At 36.4% G+C, this 14,284-nt stretch overlaps 1 protein-coding gene and 1 pseudogene across 1 annotated transcript in view; one reads left to right on the forward strand and one right to left on the reverse strand.

The window, feature by feature from the left end:
- The window catches only part of LOC109439355 (sperm-associated antigen 6-like), a 60,413-nt gene that overhangs the window by 13,612 nt on the left and 32,517 nt on the right, over positions 1 to 14,284 (forward strand). The window contains 3 exon segments of the mRNA XM_088793870.1: positions 2,686 to 2,852; positions 4,800 to 4,977; positions 6,781 to 6,930. Of these exon segments, the coding sequence (XP_088649996.1) occupies positions 2,686 to 2,852; positions 4,800 to 4,977; positions 6,781 to 6,930 (495 nt within the window).
- LOC148759248 (large ribosomal subunit protein uL1 pseudogene) lies at positions 6,221 to 6,899 on the reverse strand (annotated as a pseudogene).

Here is a 14,284-nt window from a genome sequence, read left to right on the forward strand (position 1 = left end):
AAAATGGTCAAAGGACTTGAATAGACACTTCAACAAAGAAGATGTACAAGTGGCCAATAAGCACATAAAAAGACATTCACCACCATTAGTGCTAGGAGAAATGAAAATCAAAACCATAATGAGATACCACTTTACACCTATTATTATTTTTTTTTAAAAAGAAAATAACAAGTGTTGGTTGAAGATGTGGAGAAATTTGAATACTTCTACTTTGCTGGTGGGAATGTAAAATGGTGCAGCCTTTGTAGAAAACAGTCTAACAGTTCTTAGTGGTGATGATTATACATCATTGTAAATGTACTTAATTGAACACTAAAAAATGGTTAAAGTGGTAACTATTATGTGTATTTTGTTGACAACTAAAATCTTTAAAAAAAATCAAGTAATAAAGCAAACTACAAAGAAGAGATTGGCAAATTGTTTTAAATTCAACTTTCTAGAAGGAACCCATGTTAATATTTGGTAATAATTCTAATACCTTATTCTGTGCTTTAAACTTTTTGTTGTGAGATATATCAGAAATTATCTCTATAAAAAGTACAGAAAACAGTATAAGCTACACTTATGAGCAAACACTGGGATTTGTTTCACAGTAGCTATTGCATGGACATGAGTAGGAGGGCTTTGTGGCTGCAAAGTTAGCCAGCTTGAGTGGGATTCAAACTTGCAGCTGTGGCCTAATGTAAGATGATCTAACTAGGTCAAATTAGACATAAAAATAATCAATAAATGAAATTGGAAGTTATGAAAAGCCACAGGTCACATTATTAAATGTATCTGTGATAAGCACCATTATTCTGCTTAGGTTATTTGGTAGTACTATTTATCTTATTTTTGTCTAATCCTAAATGTTACTGTAAATGTTTTCCTTTTATTCTAGTTAATGTTTATGGATATAACATTATGAAAGAATATTAGTAATATTTGCTTTTATAGATCACTGGGGTGTGTTTTTATACAAAAGATGTATAATAACTCAAGTTGAAAAGCCTGATGTAAATGGTATAAAATTTAGAAAGTGAAGCAGCACTTTGTTTGGACTCTGCCATTACCTTTCTTGCAACCTTAGACTAAAACACCATCATTCAAGCACAAATAGCAGTCGACTATTTCACATATTTTATTGTAAGGCAAAATTAATATAAAGAGTGGGAATATCCAGTAAAATGACCAAAATGCAATTATGATGTCTCCCTTTCTCCACATCCTCAATTTTTTTCCCCCCACAGGACTTTATTGGGGAACAGTGTGTACTTCCAGGACTTTTTTCCAAGTCAAGTTGTTGTCCTTTCGATCTTAGTTGTGGAGGGTGCTGTTCAGCTTCAAGTTGTTGTCCTTTCAGTCTCAGTTGTGCAGGGCGCAGCTCAGCTCCAGGTCCAGTTGCGGTTGTTAGTTATAGGGGGCACAGCCCACTATTCCTTACGGGAGTCAAACCCGCAACCTTGTAGTTGAGAGGACGCGCTCCAACCAACTGAGCCTTCCAGGAGCTCAGCGGCAGCTCAGCTCAAGGTGCTATGTTCAATCTTAGTTGCAGGGAGCGCTGCCCACCATCCGTTGCGCGACTCGAGGAATTGTGGTTGAGAGCTCACTGGCCCATGTGGGAATCGAACTGACAGCCTTAGGAGTTAGGAACATGGAGCTCTAACCGCTTGTGCCACCGGGCCGGCCCCACACATCCTCAATTTGTAATACATATTATTTATTTAGCGATTATCAATAAAGAATGTCAGAATTTCTAACCTTGCTCCACCATTTATTAGTGGTATGATGATTTTGTTAACCTCTCTCAGCCTCCATTTCCTCATCTGTAAAATAGGCGTAATAATAGGGCCTACTTCATAGGTTTGTTAGGAGAGTTCGATGAATTAGTATGGAAAACAAGTCCTTAAAACAATGTGTGCATGTAAGTGCTCCATAAATATAAGCTTCTTTTATTACTGTTGTTGTGATGATATACCTACTATGTATTCAAACCTAAAATGAATATTATGAGAGCTAGTAATACGATATACTTCCTTATCTCAAAGAATGTATTTATTTGGAGATAGTGTCAGAAATCTGATTTGCAGCCCTTCATGAATGTGAGGTCCTAGCCAAATGTCCACCTAGCCCCCTGGCTCTGAGATAGATCCTGATACGATTTCTGTAATAAACTCTAAGTTCATTTGGAATGAGAGAAAAGACCCAACAGTTGGTATCAGAGAAAAAAACAAAACAAGCAGAAGACTTCATTGAGAGGAAAGGATCTGAACTGAGCCCTGAAAGATAGGATTTGCAAAGGCTGGGAGTGGGGTGGGGGTGGGAATCTACCACGTCCCGCTCCCCCATGTTGTAGGCTTTATACTCTGTGCTTCACAGCCTTTCTCTGCATTGCTCATGACAGCCCTGTCAGGTCACATAGCCAGTGTTTGCCAAATCAGGGATTTAAACTCTTATCTAATCCCCAAGCCTTTCTTACTTCCATGTTATGCTGCTGCTTTGATAATTACAGGTTGTATTGTTCTTGTCTTGGTCAGCCATATACTTCTAAATATCCCATTAGTTTTTAGTGGATAATTTTTTTTGTTTTTGCTGATTTTCCCCTTAATTTTCTTATCTGCATATATACTGAATTGTATGTTTGTTTTCTAATTTAAATTTTAACTTAAATTTTGCTGATTTCTGTTCTTTCATAATGTAACTCAGGTGTAATATCTTTGCTGAGATCTCTTCTTCTGGATGTGGTCCCAACAATTCAACAGACTGCAGCTTTGGCTCTTGGGAGACTGGCTAATTATAATGATGACCTAGCGGAAGCAGTTGTGAAAGGAGACATTCTTCCACAGCTTGTTTATTTGTTGGCAGAACAGAATGTAAGATTAAAAATAATAAGTTATATGTTTTTGTTGTTACTACCTTTGACTTTTAAAAATTTGAAGTTTGGGTACAGTTGCAAGCTTGTAGGCATTAGAATTATTAAGATGTTAATACACCTTCAATTCTTTGAACTGCACATAATAATATCTTTAGGGTATTTTACTTTGGGTTGATATGAAGCTTTTCTCAATTACTGTTACTATGAGGAGAAAACAGACTAAAAATTTTAATGAAATTATACATAAAGCAGTATTTCTGTGTATTGGGAGAGTAAAGTTATAAGATCAGCCTTAGATTGGTATACACTTGTATGAAGCCCTAGGCAAACAAAAGTTGTTCTCAACAATACTTATGTCACAAGCTTCTATCTTGTTCACCTACTAGTCCTTTGACTCATTTCTCACAGAAGATTTAATCTCTCTTTATGAGGTACAAAGTCCTCTGGGTTTGCTTTGCTTTTTTTTTTAAGGAAATTATTTTGGTGAGGAGTGGGAGACAAGGGAGTAATTTGGGAAAGTGGGAATTAGGTGAAAAGGGGAATGAGATCAGAAAGTGTGAATTATAGGTACTGTAATTAGTAGTGACTATTGATGCCCAATAAATTGTCTGTGAATTTGAAAATTCTGCAATATAAAAAGTCAAATTAGCTTACGTTAATGACAAGAAATGTATCACCATTATTTTTCCACAAATTATTCCAAGAAAATAATTTGGAAAGCTACTTTAAAACTCTATTCTAATTTTTACAATAAATTAATAGATATTTGTTTACTGACATAAAATTAGACTTTACAACAAATATTTTAATATCTATATATGTTATATTTAAGAAGCTAAGGAAATACACAAAATCATAACATTATTACTAACATAACATATTTCTTATATCTTCAATATATACCAGGTTTTGAGATATAATATGTTAAAAATATACTTGATGTATTTTCTCTCTCCTACAATTTTTACTGTACCTTAACATGTTAGACTAAGTAAACAGAATGCTTTCAAAATGAGTGCTGTAGTCACCCAGGGACTTTTAAGTAGTCACTGTAAAGAAATAGATACTTAGAATCTAAAATAGGGGATTAACTGGGTTCTATTAATGAAAAGAGGCAGGAGACCATTACTGTGTTATTATGTGAACCATAAAACCACAGTGGGTGTTATAGCTAAATACTTCCTAAATAATTTTTTTAGTTATATGAAGAAAATTGTTTTAGTTTTCTTAGTCTGATAAATTTATATATACGAAATACTATAAATATGAAGCATTACTTAAAATTCACAAAATGGTAAGTCATTTGTATTTATCTCTTTAAAAAAGCATTTCTAAAAAGGGATAAATAACATATCCCATTGTTTGGACAGTTTATTTGCCAGGTTACATTTTAAAATGTATCAAGAATGTTTATCCAATGATTGGTAAGTGCATCTCAAAACATGGTTGTTATTTCAGGATAATTTAGGACACCAGAAAGATTAGTTGAGGTCATGAAAGGCCTATCATGCTTAGAGACTGAGGGGAAGTAAAAGAAACAAATTTGTCAGTTGACAGTTTAGTTGTATGTGTTAAGAGTCTAAGAGCTTCCATAGGTCAAACAAATACCTTTCAGTGTAATGCAGATACATAAAATCTCATTATTTTATGAATTTGTAGGAAATATAATAAGTAGGCAATATAATATTTTATAAATGCATGTTTTAGAATAAAACAGTTGAAATGTAATATAAGACTTACATTGTTTTAGTTTAGTTACTGAACAAAAGCTATGGGAAACATGAAAAATCAAAATGATTTTGCAGGATGTGTTTCATCCTTTATATTTAAATGCTGTTGAGCTTTATTACAATAATGTCATTCTTACATTGGTTTTGGTCTATGTTAACTTTTGGTTATATAAGTGCTCAACTCACTTTGAGTTTTATCTATTTTATCCTAGTAGTGTTTTTACAAGAAAACAGCTACCATTGTGTTACGAACAGTTGCTAAACATTCTCCTCAACTAGCTCAGGCAATAGTTGATTGCGGAGCACTGGATACGCTGGTGATATGCTTGGAAGATTTTGACCCTGAAGTCCTAAAAACAGCACAGAAGAAAATTCATAAGAAAAAGAAACTGTGTGAAAAAGCAAAAATTGTCACCCCAAATTTTCATGTTATAATATTCAAAGAACTGCATGCACAGAAGCCTCATACACATTGTTAGAAAGAACCATGGGAAAACAGAGGCGGAGAGAAGTGTGATGGGATGACCCCGCCACCACCCCTGTCACAGTCCCACGGAGCAGGCTGCCTCAGTTCCTTCACTCAGTAATGAGCTATTCGTGAGGCCCCAAAAAACTAGGTATTCCTTTACTGAAAACAGCTGACCATCAAATCTGAGGGCTGTGTATTCAATTGTACATATTTGTACAATAGATGGCTTTTGTTATTTATGAATAAGGAAGGTGCTATTAGTTTATTCTCTCTGACAATTTGCAATCTAAGAAATTGTTTAAAAATATAGCCAGTACCATTTAAAAAATGTAATATTTTACCTTAAATGTAAAAAAGGGCATGGATTAAGGCAAGAGGGAAAGTGTTAAAAACTAAATGGATATTTCTAGTGTATATTAGTAATTCTTTAAAGAATAATTATAAACCGTATCCTAATATTTTCTTTAAAGGAGACATACAGTCCCACCATCATGAACACCCTGAGGAAAGGCCCAGAAGTGGGGAGGAATTGAAACCTTCTTCTAACATTGCCATGAGTGTGCTTGGAAGCAGATGCTCTAGACCCATGAAGCCTCAGATACCTACAGCCTCATCCTGCTTGCAGCCTAGTGAGAGGTCACAGCCTGAACCACCCAGCTAAGCTGCTCCCAGATTCCTGACCTACAGAAACTATGAAATAATAAATGTTTCCTGTTTTAAGCAGCTAAGTGTGGTATGATTTATTACACAGCAGTAGATAACTAAACCAATTGTAGACAGCTGGGTTAGACGAAACACTAGACAAATTTGTTCTACTTTGGAAAAGAAGTTCCTAAAATAACACTAGAGTATGGTCAGTGTATAACCAGTTTTGGCAATTGTAACACCATATTTGTTTTGACTATAATTTTACCAAATCATAAAAAATAGGGTTGAATGGGGTGACTGATTATTATAACATAAGATTAACCTAAGTGGTAGCTAAATTTTAAGTATATTTTTAACCTGCTTTAAAAGTTTTGAAGTGATAGCAGCTATGTATTTTACAGCCAGATGCAAAAACCAGAATATCTTTAAACTGATAAATAGGTACACCTGAGTGCAGAGAAATGATGATTCATGACTTTACTTTTCTTTTGGTAGCACTGTGGTTTATTAAGCTCTGCCTTAGTATAGGCGCTGGGGCTTTCCCATGGTGCTCTTGATATATAAAGCCCAGATGTTCTGCCAGTTCTTTGACACCAGCAATGATACCAGGAAATTGACAGCTAAGTTCATGTTGTACACACACGCTCATCATCTGTCATTTTCACGTGGCCAACAGCCACTGCCAGACAAAGCACCTTCTTCATCTGGAACTTGATAGTGGATTTCACTTCATCGACTTTGTCCACCATGTTCTCATTGTGGGTCAGCAAGGAAGGGAACTCGCTGGCCTTATTCAGGCCTGGGCCCAGGATTCATGGGATCTGCTTGATCAGAGACTCTGAAACCAAAAAGGCATCATACTTGTTGACCAGCTTTTTGACCAGTTTCTCATTCTTGTTGAGTTTCTTCAGCACCTCAATATCTATGTGGGGGATATCCACAGCCTGGGCCTCATCACTATCCACTTATCCTTGGGGGCAGTGCTGCTGCTCCCCCAGAACACATACGGAGAACTAGGGGCAGAGAGAGGATTTAAGCCTGACGTGCCCAAGAAGCATTTGTCTTTCTGATGGTCATAGTTCTGCAAGCTGATCTGCAGCTCCACCGCGTCCATAAACTTCCAGTGCTTGTGCTGGTTTTTGTGCAGGACTTCCTACACCACCTCGTACAGGGTGTCGTGGGAGACTTTGCTGCTCATGTTGTCTCACACTGCAAAAGCCGGAAAAGAGGTTTCCTTTCCTTTTTTTAAAAAGATTTTATTGGGGAAGAGAACAGGACTTTATTGGGGAACAGTGTGTACTTCCAGGACTTGTTTTTTTTCTCCAAGTCAAGTTCTTTCAATCTTAGCTGTGGAGGGTGCCTTCAAGTTGTTGTCCTTTCAGTCTTAGTTGTGGAGGGCGCAGCTCAGCTCCAGGTCTAGTTGCCGTTGCTAGTTGCAGGGGGCGCAGCCCACTATCCCTTGTGGGAGTTGAAACCAGCAACCTTTGTGGTTGAGAGGACGCACTCCAACCAACTGAGCCATCCGGGAGCTCAGCGGCAGCTCAGCTCAAGGTGCTGTGTTAAATCTTAGTTGCAGGGGCAGAGCCCACCATCCCTTGCGGAACTCAAGGAATTGAACTGGCAACCTTGTGGTTGAGAGCCCACTGGCTCATGTGGGAATCGAACCGGCAGCCTTCGGAGTTAGGAGCATGGAGCTCTAACCGCCTAAGCCACTGGGCCGACCTCCTTTCCTTTTTAATGGAACAAATAAAATATAACTTTTTGTAGGGCTTAGGAACAGTGAATTAAAGGCAATGTTTGAAAAATAAAGAGCAATAAAGTTAAAAGATATTAGAGCTCCTGAGGTGTTTGATTTGCCTAATTATTTTTGAATTAGTGTGCTAAACACACACACACACACACACACACACACACACGCACGCACATTTTTTTCTTTTATTTCTTTTGGATAGCCTCTTCACTTTGAGTACTTTTTATGAGTTCTCATGATGGATCAGTTAATTTTGCTCAAATTCTCTCCCACATCTCTGCTGTGAGCAGAAAAGTTGAGTATTATATGTTTAGATTAATCCTTTTTTTTGCAGGCCAATGATTAGGTTTTCATTAATTTCTTGGAATTCTACTCTGAATTTTCTTAAATAACTACTAGAGTGGTTCTTCTTTTATGACTCAAAAACATGACTGCAAGAATCAAAGTTAGGAAGAACATCACCTTTCCACATCCAGAAAGCCCCCCATAGGCTGTGTTAGAAGGTGTGAGGTTTAAGCCTATGCTGTAAAATGGCAGTTGTAGGCTGTAGCTGACCCACAGATGGATGTATTTTATTTGGCCTGCACTACGTTGCCTCTCACAGTCTTCTTAATAAAAAAAGAAGAAGAAAATGAAAGAAAGTTGTCAACACTTAAAAACTGAGCAATTTCACATTAAAACTCATTTCTGGCTTCTCTTGAAAAATCAAAAGATCTGATAACATAGGCCTGTATTCCTACATGGCCACACGGCTGAAGCTGAGTAACTGCTGTTCCTTGTAGCTGGTGCCTTACTTTTCCATTTCACTGCTGCTACCGCACTGGGTATTTTTCTGACACCCTCTGGCTTTACTTATTCTAGTTTCTTGCGTGGGCCTCGTGGACGTTTCAGCTTACCACTCCTGATCTAAACAAGCAACTAGCCATAAATAATAGTTAAGAGGAAGGGTGGAGGCGATCATGAGCACTATTGAAGCAAAATTGCTTTCGCCTGATTTGCGTCGTTTTACCTGTTACAGTCATGCCTATTATATGCTGGTGGGCATGCTTGTCTGCTGTCTTCCTTTCTAGTCAGCATGAAGTCATTTCTAATATTCCATTCATCAGTTTTAGATAGTACTAGTTTTATAAATAATGTTGAGCTTAAAAGTCAGCCCTTTTATCTGTGTGTTTTTTTATTTTAAAATTAAATCTGAAGCTACACTGATCTTTTTTTGATTATGCTAAGTTGAAGATTTGCATCCATTTAAATGGTGACACTTCACACCTGTTACTTAGAGAGCACTTCAAGTTCAGTCTTTATTTTGTTATAAAAGAAAACCCCAAAACCAAAAATCCAGGTCCTAAAAACAGCATAGAAGAAAATTCATAAAAAAAGGCAACTGTGTGAAAAACCAAAGATTATCACCCAAAATTTTCATGTTATAATATTCAAAGAACTGCATGCACATAAGCCTCATACATATTATTAGAAAGAACCGTGGAAAAACAGAGGCGGAGAGAACTGTGATGGGATGACCCCGCCACCACCCCTGTCACAGTCCCGCGGAGGAGGCTGCCTCAGTTCCTTCACTCAGTAATGAGCTATTCGTGAGGCCCAAAAAAACTAGGTATTCCTTTACTGAAAACAGTTGACCATCAAATCTGAGGGCTGTGTATTCAATTGTACATAATTGTACAATAGATGGTTTTTGTTATTTATGAATAAGGAAGGTGCTATTGGATAATTCATTCTCTCTGAAAATTTGTATCTAAAAATTGTTTAAAATAAATATAATCCTTAACATTTAAAAAATGTAATATTTTAACTTAACTGTAAAAAAGGTGTGGATTAAGGCAAGAGGGAAAGTGTGAAAAAGTAAATGGATATTTCTAGTGTATAGTAGTAATTCTTTACAGAATAATTATAAACCTTATCCTAATGTTTTCTTTAACACGTTGCCTACCGCAGGGTTTAAATCCCTCGTGAAGATTCTCGTGATCCGTACGCTACGTGTTAAAGGAGACATACAGTCCCGACCTTTTTTTTTTTTTTTTTTTTTTTTACTTCTATTAGCATTTATTTGATGCTGAATTTACTCCTAGGCCATAAGTTTTTGTTCTTCAGTTTCTTCTGGGATAGTTTTTTCTTCTGTGTAACCTCCTCTTCTGGTTTAAAACAATCTACTCTTTCTCACTCAGGAACATTTCAGTGTGGCAGGGAGAGCTCATATATGGGGTTATCCACCCATGAAAGTCTACATCTAAACCCTTAAGTTCAGCATTACTCTCTGCATTTTTAAGCATGTGCTGCAAAAATTCTGCACTCTTTTTGGGCCACCGACCCTGTGTCCCGCCCCACTGTTTGGCCTGGGCACAGTTACCGACTCCACCATTGTAACGACAGAACAGCACACATTGCTTCTGTAACGTGCCATCTTTTAGATACTTGGTGGCTTTTCGGATATGCATGCCCTTGATGGCCTGGGCAGTTTCACGAGTGTTCTTAAAGTGAATATGAAGATTTGAACCTCTTGATTTGCATGATTTTGTGGGGTTCTCTGGGTCAAATAAATAGCAAATCATTTTTAGAGGTCACCTCAGGCCACTTACGGGGAGAGCATTCCCACTACTTTTTTTAAAAAACTTTTATTTATTTAGATGTATTTTTCCAGGACCCAACAGTCCAAGTCAAGCAGTTGTTTCAATGTAGTTGTGGAGGGCGCAGCTCACAGTGGCCCATGTGGGGATCAACCCGGCAACCTTGTTAAGAGCACCGAACTCTAACCAACTGAACTAACCGGCCCCCCCTTCCCCCGTCCCCACTACTTTTTAAAATAAGAAACTTTCTGCCCTATTGAGAAACTAAAATGTTTGTATTTATTTTTCCTTTATAATAGTAATGTTAATATAGTTAGCCCCAGCAGTAGCTATAAGTATGGACAGAAGTCATTTTCATATTTCTTTTGTTTTAAAAAGTATATACAACCACATTGAAGACAATTTGGCAAATAGAGAAGAAAACTATATCGACAATAGTACCATCAACCTAGTACAAATCCTGTTAGTATGTTGGTATAGGATACTATTAGGTTGGTGCAAAAGTAATTGCGGTTTAAAATGTTGAAAATAATTATTAAAACCGCAATTACTTTTGCACCAACCTAATAAGATTTTTTCTCTGCATTTTCTTTGCATAACTACTTCTAATCTTGCTTGTTATTAACAGTATATGATTATGTCATTTGTTATTACACAATAAAAGGTGTGCTTTAAAAAAATTTTTTTTTGAAGATTCACTTAAAATTTAAAACAATGCTAAAACATTTTCAAAGATATGGGGAGATAAATTTCTTGGCTCCCTGATTTTTCTGAGGGGAATCAAACATTTTACGAGCCTCTAAGTCTGTACATGTCAATCTTTGATTTCATAAGCATGATAAAATTAATTGAACCAAAACTCATTTCCAAATTAGAGTTTAAAAATGAGCTCTGTGAAATGTCTCCTATGGGTAGATATTTTTACATGTATCAGAATTTTGTATGTTTTGGTTACTACTGCTTTTTTTTAGAGAAAGTATAGGGAAAAAAGAAAACAGCAAAAAGAAGTAAGGTGGGAAGCACTGCCTGAAATGCACCCCAATACACATTTTCACCAAACACTCCACAGACTTGACTCCTAGCTCTGCTCTATACTTGCAGTGTTGTATTTGTATATTCATCCTGAGCAAAGGCTTCTAGAACAAAACAATGTTTTACTCTATTCTGCTGCCCCAATGTCTAGCCAAATTTCTAGCACATGGTAAGCATTTAATGAACACTCAATGACTGAAGGAAGAGAGGAAAATACACACATACATTGAGCACAAGTGAAGACAGAATTACCTCAGAATGTATTTTGGCTATAAGGTACAGAAAATCAACTACAAGTGGTTTAAACAATAAAGACATTTTATTTCACATGACACAAAATTCAGATCAGAGCATCTCCAAGCTTGGTTATGCAGCTGAACAGTGTCATGGAGGACACAGATGTTTTTCATTTTTGTACTCAGCCATCCTCAGCATATTGGTGATTTTTTCCGTTATAATTGCAAGATGGATGCAGGAGTCCAGATGTCATTGGCAGACACGACCATGCCCAGCAAAGAAGAGGCAGTGTTTCCTCCTGTATATCTCTGTTTATGTCAGAGGAAAACCTCTCACATATGCTTTTAGCTGACTTCTACTCAGGTCCCATTGGTCAGGATTGGTCCACAAGTCCATGCCCTGGCTGAGAAAGGCTATTGGGTAGACACCAACAGTCACTGGCATAGAAATGCCAGAGGAAGCAATAGTAGGGAACAGGAGCAAGATATGCCATAGGAGAAAGAGTAGCGATAGAGGCAGGCTAACGAAAGAGGTAGCTATAGCATGTGTAATATGGTATATTGTGCATTATTTAGGCTTATTGTATTCTTGCCTGTATGTACTACACCATCTTATACCTAATATATGTATGAAGGTAGTAGAACAATGTCATTTTAGGTAACAATGTGTGCCAACAAGGAGCAGATGCCAGTTTTTTCAGTATAGTGTAAATTTGGAGATGTAACCACTACTATGTACACCTGAAATTAACATAAAATAATACTTAATGTCAACTGTAATTGCAAAAGAAAAAAATTGGGTGTAAAGGTGAGGGGGAATAAGAGGTTCAAATTTCCAGATATAAGATAAGTCATGGGGATATACATGCATAGGGAATATAGTCAATAATATTGTTATAGCACAGTATAGTGTCAGCTAGTTGCTGGAATTATCATAGTGATCACTTCTTTAGGTATATAAATGTTGAATAACTGTGGTGTACACCTGAAAATAATATAATATAGCATGTTAACTATATTTTAATACAAATCTTTTTTAAAAATTGGAGATGTAAAGTATATGCAATCTCAAGTACAAAGTTGCTAGGCCCAATCCAAGTCCTTGGAAGCTTCATTACCTTCATGGCGAATCTTCCTCCAGTGCCATTCCCAGCCTTTCCCGCATTTAACATCAGAACTCTAGAGAGAACCAAAAACAGCTTGGGATGGGATTGGGTCTCAAGTCAGAAGAGCAGCAGAGTTTGCTTCATTATTGACATTACATGGTTCAGGGAAAAGAGGATATGGCACTCTGTTATTCAAGGAAAGGATAAAATGTGTGGGGATAACAATGATAATAGGTTTGTTTAAAAAAATGAACCTTAAGTTTTTATTAATAGTACTTTGAAACAGTTGTAGTTTACTGCATATTCTTCACTCTTAGAAACTGTATAAAAATGATAATACCTAGAGGAACTAATCCTTATACTCTCTTGAAACAAAATTTTCAGCCCATTATATATATTCTAGGTACCCTGAAATATGTACATAGAAAGTTGATATTACCATACGAACATCTGTGTACTTTGGACTGGATTGAATAACATGCTCATTAACATAAAATATGAAAATTATATCTAGAAATTTCGTATAATATCACACTTTATCTTTCTTTCCATTTTTCTTGGATGAATGGGGGAGGGGTAAGAGAGATAGTGATCACTTGTTTTACCTGCTGTCTTGATGGTTTTCAGGCAGTTGAGATAGAATCACAGAGATGCTTCTGAGGAAAGTGTTGGTATTCTAGTCTGTTGTTGTCTTTTTTAAAAACTATTTTCCACGTATCTGCTTCTAGTTCTTGAGATTACATATTAATTTACCATTGTATTTCATATTTCACACCACATTTTAAAGATGGAAACTATTTGCTAATCAGTGTAGTGTTAATTTGTAGAAGCCTGTCATCTGCACCAGAGTTGAAAGCGTCTGGCACGTAGTAACCTTCCATTAATACTTGTTTAATCAAAGAATAAATGAATTGTTTATACAATATTGGGACTTCTAAGATAATTATAATAATTTAGGTAAAACAAGTATTGGATGTTAATCTGTATTTTCTAACATTATTTCCTTTTAGAAAATATGATATTACCAGTATTTTGAAAAATTAAACACCATATTTTCTTTAAAGACCTTAAGTAATATGCTGAAGAGATAACTTGGCTGTTAAGACCTAAATTGTCAGGGCACTACAAATCTGGGAAAATAAGGACATAATAGAAATGGGCATATGTGATTCAGTAAGAAAGGCCATGAATACGATAAAAATAGAATCTGTAACTATGTATTGTGTTTTACGCTTCTCAAAAGACATTTTTTACATACATATTACATGGGTCTGCGTGCCTATCTCTCATTATGTGTAATTTAAAATATGTTATTATTTTTGTAGCTGTTCTTCTTGGGCACACAAGTAAATCAACATGTGTACTCAAAAGATGTTTATTTCTGACATGTAAAACGCTTAGGATAAATTTACTCCTTTACCTAAACATTAACATTTACATAAACTATGCTGTTCAGTTGTAGATCTTGTTTTTGAAAGTGTTTTTATATGTACAATAAAAATGCACCTTTTCATTTTGTATAAAGTTTTTTTTTTTTTTAATTAAATTTATTGCGGTGACAATTGTCAGTAAAATTACATAGATTTCAGGTGCACAATTCTGCATCACATCATCTATAAATCCCATTGTGTGTTCTTCACCCAGATTCAGTTCTCCTTCCATCACCATATATTCGATCCCCCCCACCCTCATCTCCCACCCCCCACCCCCCACCCCCGTTACCCTCTGGCAACCACCAAACTATTGTCCGTGTCCACGAGTTTCTGTTTCCCATTTGTTTGTCCTGTTCCCTTGCTGCCTTTGGTTTATATACCACATATCAGTGAAATCACACGGTTCTCTGCTTTTTCTGTTTGACTTGTTTCGCTCAGCATTACTCT

The sequence above is a fragment of the Rhinolophus sinicus genome, chromosome 1 (genome assembly GCF_057876585.1).
Source record: "Rhinolophus sinicus isolate RSI-liver-muscle chromosome 1, RSI-T2T, whole genome shotgun sequence".
NCBI classification, from domain to species: Eukaryota; Metazoa; Chordata; class Mammalia; order Chiroptera; family Rhinolophidae; genus Rhinolophus; species Rhinolophus sinicus.